This window comes from Sinocyclocheilus rhinocerous, unplaced genomic scaffold (genome assembly GCF_001515625.1).
Source record: "Sinocyclocheilus rhinocerous isolate Xijiao unplaced genomic scaffold, SAMN03320098_v1.1 scaffold2468, whole genome shotgun sequence".
Lineage (NCBI taxonomy): Eukaryota > Metazoa > Chordata > Actinopteri > Cypriniformes > Cyprinidae > Sinocyclocheilus > Sinocyclocheilus rhinocerous.
This window is the reverse complement of record NW_015655382.1, coordinates 483,189-492,115: the sequence shown is the minus strand read 5'-3', so window position 1 is coordinate 492,115 and position 8,927 is coordinate 483,189. Positions and strand designations below refer to the sequence as shown.

Below are 8,927 nucleotides of genomic sequence, written 5' to 3'. Positions count from 1 at the left end.
ACACACACACACACACACACACACACACACACACACAGAGTGCCTGTTTGATTTAACGACTATTGTTTCAAATATTGTTAACGAGGATATGTCTGTTGTTGCAATGCCTAAAAATAAAGTCAAGTTACGGTTTACGAAAGCTAGGAACGGAGAACCATCTGATGATCTCTTTATTCAGAACCTTCTCCGTTAAAACACCGAAAAGGAATTATTTTATATGTGTGTCTGTTCCCTTTAATGCACAAGTTTCCAAAGTGTTTTAAGTTAATATTCTGTGGGTCTTCCGTCATACCACTAATATATTTACGGCTCTACAAGTGTGTTCCTGTTCAAGTTTGATTCTTTATGGTGGTGAATCAAAAACATGTAGCTACAGCGCGACATGTCCGAACGAATGACTCTTATGAGTCGGTTCTTTTTAGTGAATCAAAAACACAAGTTGGAGCGTTTGAAGAATTATCTGACTCAAGGGTCGTTACTTCTCAGTATTTCTGGTTGTTCATATGATAACATGTAGTTAAAGATACACTTTGTGAGTTGTAGTCATTGATATTTAACAATTAATAAATAATTAATAAAATATCCCTGTCCATACTTTGCGTATATGTTTCGTATGTTATATTTTCATGAATAGCCATTGCCAATTAAAAAAAAAGAATTATATATATATATATATATATATATATATATAAATGTATTTGTTTGTTTGCTTGTATATATATATATATATATAATATTTCTGCAAGAATTCCAGATTATTTTTGAATTAAAGTTATTTCTAAATGTATTCTATTTATTCTTTTCCGAATCTGAAGTGTTCTCATAATTTATAGAAGAAACGGAAACAGATCGTTCAATTGCCCATGATTAATTAATTAATTATTATTATTGGCCATTGCTGTAATTGGCTCATATAATTAGCTTTAGCAATAGCAACAGGCCTTAGCCTTCAATCAGACAGACAGTAAAGGCTGAAGTTGATTCAATCTGTACTCTCAGAAGAGGATGCACAAAATAAGTAGGCCTACTCCATCGCTTGTTAGTTGCTCAGTCATTGCTAAAATTGACGGTTCCGAAAAAGTGAGTCAGTAGAGCACAAAAGCACTTGACTTAATTTAATTTAAATCACTTGCCTATCTTCTGCTGCGATCTGACCATTGGTTTCCCTGGAGACCTTGCCATATCTATGGCAACAAATAGATTTTTACAGGAGTTGAAATAGAACAGGCTCCAAATAGTGACCCGAGGAGAAAGAAACCCCCGGGTGATGCCGGGTCTCCAGGAATAGAATAAGACATTGAGTTATGGACATGTACTCTCAAACAAAAAGTTGTCATTACTTACTCACGTCATTCCAAACTGGTATGACCTTTGTTCCATAACACAATAAATAAATAAAAAAAATCTTGGAGCTTTAAGCTGAAGAACTAAAAATATTATTAAATCAGTCCATATGGGATGCCATACAATATTTGTGTGAGAAACTAACAAAAAAAAAAAGTTTTTGTTTAATGAAAATATTGAAATCAGCAGGGTTCTCCTTGGCAAGCTGAGAAAAGTAACGATCTCCGACTTGTGAATAAATCATTCCATGAATCTGAATGATTCATTCAGGAATCATAAGGATCCGATTCTCCCGTTCGACTCACTGATTCAGTGATCCGGTCGCAACAGTTAACAGCTTAATTTTCGGTGTTTCTCACAAAACTATCCTTTTACTTCCAAAGACTTGGAATAATTGTCACATGGATGACATTTACGACACTTTTATGGTGTTTTGTGTCTTTTTTAGGCTTAAATACCATAACTGCATCGAGGAAAAAATGATCACCTATTCTTCGACAGGAGTAACGTTAGTAGGCATACGCGTTTAGAACAATATAAGGGTGAGTAAATGCGACTGATTTTTTGAGTGCTAAATGTGGTATATATTGATAATTATGTCCAGAAAATTGAGTCAAAAAAAATTGTTCATAAAATTCAAAGTATACGATCTTGTCAAGTGGTATTACCCAGGCACAGCTGTGTCGCTGTATTGAAACCCTACTGAAAAAGACAAAGACAATAGAAACCATCACAGAAATTCTAATGGTTTCCACTACAAATACCATTACAAACCATCAACTTTTAACCATTAAAAATGGTTTCCTGTAGTGTGTTTTGGGACATATTCCATTAGGATTTAGCGGTTTTATCAAACCACCAATAAATAGAAGGTGACCAATTACCAGTAGAGACCAACAGGCACCATTACAGTTTCCTTTAAAACCAATACAATTCCCATTATAACCAGTAAAACCATTACGAATTCTGTGATGGTTTCTGTTGTTGTTTTTTTCCACAGGGAAGCATTTAGTTGGACAGACTGTTGGACAGATATAAAAATCAGGAATATCTGTTTTAAATGTAGATAAAAAGCATAACCTATTAGCTATGGTTAGGTTGATAAATCTAACAAAACCATAATAAGAAAGAAGCCCACTGCTGCCCTCTAGTGGCAAAATTGGTATCTTGGGAACAGTTGGCACTTTGCAGTGTTAGCAAAATATACAGGAACTCAAAAAAAAATTATATCTTTTTGAATTTAATTCAGTTTAAAATATTATACATAGCTAGCTTACCGTTTTATTATTTATTATATCATTTAATTTTATTATTCATCAACAATTGTATTACAGTTATTCTAATAAAGATCTTTATTCAGACTTTAAATAGATTTACAAAGCATACCAAAAAGAAAAGGGGAGGGGGAAAAAAGTACAAACAAGAAGGGGAAAGTGTCCCAAAATACCCTGTGTGCATATGAATTTGCTGAAAGTGTCTGTTCGGGTCAAGAGGTCAGCCGCAAACACACCAAAGTCTTGTGTCCATTTTCCTGAGGACGATTTTAGGTTAGAGTCACCACAAAGGTTTAAAATGAAAAAGGATATATAACAAAACTAAAATACCAGCAAATGTCAAAGAGTAGCTAAATATAGTGAAGATTCAAATGCACTACCACGCCACCCCATAAAATCGAAAACAAAACAAATAAGACAGGCTTGTTGATGGATAAAATGAATCGTTAAAGTCCAAAAAGAGGACGAAGCTTAGAATGGTGTGAACTGTATGTGATGCATCCATTTATTAAACCTCTTGCCCCCCTTGCCTTTTATCTGAGAAGCATGTTTAGTCCTTGGCTACAGAAGCAGAATATGATGCATTGTGGTGTAAGAAACAGAAGTAGCCCTGAGAATGTGTATTAGCTACTTTTGTCCCCACCAAAGACGCCAATACTGTTGAATCATAGACATTGAAACCTGAGATCAGGTGCCTTTGAAAGGCAAGTTATCGAGAATCAAATAAACATGAGCTGGACTGTTTCGCACCGATGGGCTGAACCCAACCTGCCCCCCAAAACAACAAGAAATAAAACAAAAACAAACCCCCAAAACGTCTCGGTTTGGAGTTGACTGCAACTTTTGGTTGCTACTTGAACAGACGTACAATTAATTCATCGGGATCCAAAACCTCTACGCAAATAATCTCTCGCCCTTCGTGATGTCTGGGATCTCAGATCTTCAAAAACTGAAAAAAAAACAAAAATTCCTTTTCGACTTGATTTAAAAGCTACGAAACCAAACGGAAAACTGGAAGCGGACAGTTCAGAGTGCTCAGGTGCTGCTCATCAAGAGTCCTCCGTCCCAGAGTCATCTTCATCATAGCAACAGTCCTCATCTTCCTCTTCATCGTCGTCTAACTCCTCATCATCATAGTAGTCGTCGTAGAATAAGGTGGAGCCCTCGTCGGCAGGTGGGGCGCGGGTACGGACGCAGTATTCGGCCAGCGTGGTGGGCACCTTCACCCCGTCCCGCTCGGCGTCGGCTTTGGTGGCTAGAACCTGCTTCCTGTGAACAGGACCAAACCATGCAGTTGAGTGCAACACGCAAAATACAACACAAATGCTATGCATGCATATGTCTAGATGTATTTGTATATGCATCATATTCGCTAAATGAAATGTGCTCTACCACACAATTAATCACAAAATATGACGTGCATTTTGTAGCATTTTTGCTTTTGATAACCATTTGTAAGGTGAAGTAGTCTTGTATTATCACTTAATCATCAGAAAAACTGCCACAAAGACAAAGATTTCGGTCTTCCCCTCAGCCAGATTACAACTATTTGCTCTATTCATAACTGATTTCGCATGTATGAATGATTCTGAAGACATTATTTTTTGCCTAATCCTGATTTCAAGGTTAGAATTATGGCAGCGATAGAAGAAAAAAAAAATTCTGCTACAACCAATCAGTGACAGAAAATGGCAGAATTTGTGTATTTATAAACTTATGTAAAGTTCTTTCACATTAAATGGAGTACTTGACCATTTTTCCACACCTTTGCAGATTGTAAATTAAAAGATAGATTTTTAATACTTTTTGATAAGTGCATTATAGCCGATACATATATATATATATGATTTGAAAAATCCTCAATTTGTGAAAAGAACTTTACATGATGGGATTTGTAAATTTTTTTTAGTTAATCAGGGCTTTTTTTGCAAATCGACAGAAATTTTTCTTCGAATGCAGGGCTGTGTAATAGATGTGAGCATAAATGGATGAAAAGGTTTTCTGGCACCTGATGATCTCCGCGTATTCGCGGTCTTTCCCCTTACTGTCCCTCCATTTGCGGTACATGACGGAGGCGTCCACGTTGGCAGGCGAGAATGTGTTGGGCTCATTCAGCAGCGAGATAACACTCAATAGGATAGTCCTGAAAGGGAAGCAGATATCAGCTGATTAAATTTAACTAATTTGGCTTAATTATTGATCTCAAACTGTTGAGGCGTAACAGAGAAGAAAAGGTATTGTGCAAAGAATCACAAGGGAAACTGCTATTAACATTGCAGTCTAAATTTATGAGCGAATTTGGTTTTTGTAAAATTCTGTTGTACCTCACATTCTGTGTTGGATTCCACCTCTCTGACGGCAGTTCCCCACTCTGGGGATCGTCCACTGGTGGGTGCAGTATGGAAATACACACGTCGCCATTCTGAAATCATGCTAACTTGTTAAACATCTGTCATGCCTATTTTTGATGACTTTAAAAATAATGCTTAGTTTCATAAAATACTATTAAAAAGATGCAATAATTTGACATGATTCAGTTTAAATGACTTAAATTGGCTTTTTAATTCATTTTTGTTATTGTATATAACAACATTAACATTCGGGTTTAAAAGTCTTAAACCACTAGTGAAATTTTTCCACATTTATGTTAAAAAGTTAGATTAACAACATTAAAACGGAGCAAACTGTAAATGTATTTACATTTATTTACATTATTACTATTATAATTGAACTGATTTTAATTGAAAAGCTGCTTTGAAGCAATTTTTATTGTATAAAGTACTATATAATTCCTTGTGTGTGTAAACATACTTGGTAATAAAGCTCTTTTTGACTTCTGGAGAAGAAAAAAAAAACTTGGCTTGATAACCTAGAAATATTTCTTTACATTAAATTCTTTGAATTAAATTAGATTTAAAATGCCTGGGTATTACCCAGGCACAGCTGTGTCGCTGTATTGAAACCCTACTGAAAAAGACAAAGACAATAGAAACCATCACAGAAATTCTAATGGTTTCCACTACAAATACCATTACAAACCATCAACTTTTAACCATTAAAAATGGTTTCCTGTAGTGTGTTTTGGGACATATTCCATTAGGATTTAGCGGTTTTATCAAACCACCAATAAATAGAAGGTGACCAATTACCAGTAGAGACCAACAGGCACCATTACAGTTTCCTTTAAAACCAATACAATTCCCATTATAACCAGTAAAACCATTACGAATTCTGTGATGGTTTCTGTTGTTGTTTTTTTCCACAGGGAAGCATTTAGTTGGACAGACTGTTGGACAGATATAAAAATCAGGAATATCTGTTTGAAGAAAAAATAAATAAAAATATCCTGACCTGGAAAATAAATAAAAAGGTCAAAAGTGAACAGCCAAAAGGCCCAGAGTACTCTGTGTTCCAACAACTTATGTAGGGCTCACATGGATTCACAAGGTGTGGAGGGGAATAAACATCACTCACTCATTTCACAGTAGGTTTTTTTTGTTACGCTCCATTCCTCACCATAGGTTTCCTTGGAGACAGCGACACATTCATACCCTCCTGGGAGACTTCAAGTTTTTCCCATCACCCTCTTGTCTAAATCGATCCGCCAATCTGCAACAGTCGAGGAGTGGGTGAGAACAACACTCCTGTCTAGAGGGCAAGGCCTTGTTATAATGGGTTAAGGATGCTTCATATGCAGTAGATCTGCTTGTAAAGAAGCACAAAGTCTCAGCACAACACAGAATGTGGTTATACGTTGAGTTTATTTGCCCTCCAAGAGAAGCGAAAACCTTTTACAGGGTTCCCACGCTGTTTGACCAATGCAGTGATATGAGTTTAAGTGATTTATGATTACTGGATTTAAAAATGAATACAAATTTTCATAATTTTGATTTGATTTTTTATTCATGTTTTCAAAATTAAACTAAATGAATAAACTTCCATGATTTATTTTATTTATTTATTATTTTAATGGAACCCTGTTATAAAAAGGACGTTCCTGGTTTAATAAAACCAATTAATCTATTAAAAAAAAATTGTCCTGGCTTAGTGAATTTTAGCAACGGCTCTGGGACGGACAGATCGGATACTGTAGATTATCAGTGCTTTACGCTGTGGTGCCTCCAATCAAAGGCCTTTCAGTTTAGCTGACCTTCAAGCCAGGTCTGTCGACAACATAATTGAGCAGCAGAACTCCAGACTGCAATGATGTCCTTCAAAGGACCTTCATAATAGATCTTGGCATATGAGTGCTGTAGCAAACCCCATTCATTCTTCATTCAAATGAAAGCTCTACCACCAATGATCAATGCCTTTTAAATGCAAATTATTCCTTCACATCCATTTTTCTTATGGAATGACTTCCTAGCATAAGCCTTTTCTTCATTTACACAGTACTATGAAGTAACTTCACGTATACAAGGAAATAACATCATAAGCATGTTGAGATTTTGAAATTATAACGATCACACTTTATTTTAAGGTCCAATACTCACCATTAACAAACAATTAACTACAACTTTTGGCTCAAACTCCTAATTTGCTGCTTCTTAATAGTTAGTTAGGTAGTTGTTAAGTGTAGGTATTGGGTAGGATTAGGGATGTGGAATACGGAGCAAACTGTAAATGTATTTACATTTATTTACATTATTACTATTATAATTGAACTGATTTTAATTGAAAAGCTGCTTTGAAGCAATTTTTATTGTATAAAGTACTATATAATTCCTTGTGTGTGTAAACATACTTGGTAATAAAGCTCTTTTTGACTTCTGGAGAAGAAAAAAAAAACTTGGCTTGATAACCTAGAAATATTTCTTTACATTAAATTCTTTGAATTAAATTAGATTTAAAATGCCTGATTTTCAACATGGAAATCTGAATATTAGCATATCCATATCCAAAATATAATGCATTCAATTTACTACATTCAGTTCCTCATTTAAGGTAACAGATTGTTTACTAATGTCAAAGCAATTATGATGGTCAAATGAGGTAAATTCATTTCCTACATGAATTTATTTCATTTTTTTTTAAAGGTAACACTCATAATGAAGACATTATTATAATATATTTTTATAGTTAAATGAATTATAATTTAATTAAATGATATTAATGTAAATGTGTTATTTTAAGCCAAACAAATGTTGATCAGGCTTTGTGTAGACTAACCTCATAGATGTTGGGATGCCACATCTTGGTGAGGAATCTGAAGGCAGGGGGAGAGTACGGGTAGTCGATGGGGAATTTGATACGTGCCTGGAAGAAATAACACATACATTAGGGAATGGATGTAATGGCACATTGTCTTCCAATGATACGTGATGAAGCACAGAGCCACTCAATGGAGCAATATAATGCCAATATCCACGATCTCTACCGGTGCTGTACAGCTTTGTCATTCAACTACTAAATACACCTCCATGACACATTTTAATGACATATTCATTGTTTAAGTGGTAAAAACGTGGGTTTATTAAAAGAATACCTCATGCACCAACAGACAAGATGAAAAATCAAGTGGTACCCTTGGTATGTTTTTCATTTGAGAATATCGGATTTAACTGAAAGCCTGCTACAAGTTAAGCTACCATCTGCAACACAGCCAAACAGCATATAAACTGATTTGTGGCACAGACTGATAATCCGTCCTTTATTTGGACAGAAGACTCCAAGCATGTAGCAAAACACACATCCTCAACATGTATAAATACTACTAGTTGAAAGCATGAACTCTACTGTAGGCTTCATTTGGGTGTTAACGGACAGAATTGGCAACACAAGTATCCAGGTTGTATGCACCATCTACTTTTTATAGTTCACTAAATAACATCATAAGCATGTTGAGATTTTGAAATTATAACGATCACACTTTATTTTAAGGTCCAATACTCACCATTAACAAACAATTAACTACAACTTTTGGCTCAAACTCCTAATTTGCTGCTTCTTAATAGTTAGTTAGGTAGTTGTTAAGTGTAGGTATTGGGTAGGATTAGGGATGTGGAATATGGTCATGCAGAATATGTGCTTTATATGCACTAATAAAAAGGCAAAATGTGTTAATTATAGGCATGCTAAGCAGCAACTAGTTAATAGTGAGAATTGGTCCCTTCACTAAATGTTACCATTATGACTATAGGCCTGTCATGATCCATTTGGCACACTTAAATATACAAAAGTAATGAAGGACATAATGGTATTACTTGATTTCGTGCTGCTTTACTATGAATAAAATGCAGCAACTTTACCCAAATGTTTATATATATATATATATATATATATAAATTATTTTTTAATTACAAATATCAT

General features: G+C 35.0%; 1 protein-coding gene across 1 annotated transcript in view; it reads right to left on the bottom strand.

The window, feature by feature from the left end:
- Positions 1 to 2,874: 2,874 nt before the first annotated feature.
- Positions 2,875 to 8,927, bottom strand: part of LOC107717978 (ubiquitin-conjugating enzyme E2 R2-like) — a 13,693-nt gene continuing 7,640 nt past the window's right edge. Inside the window, exons 2-5 of the mRNA XM_016524890.1 lie at positions 7,788 to 7,874; positions 4,943 to 5,040; positions 4,627 to 4,761; positions 2,875 to 3,887 (exon numbers count right to left, since the gene is read on the bottom strand). Of these exons, the coding sequence (XP_016380376.1) occupies positions 3,668 to 3,887; positions 4,627 to 4,761; positions 4,943 to 5,040; positions 7,788 to 7,874 (540 nt within the window). The 3' untranslated portion in view covers positions 2,875 to 3,667. The remainder of the gene's footprint in view (positions 3,888 to 4,626; positions 4,762 to 4,942; positions 5,041 to 7,787; positions 7,875 to 8,927) is intronic.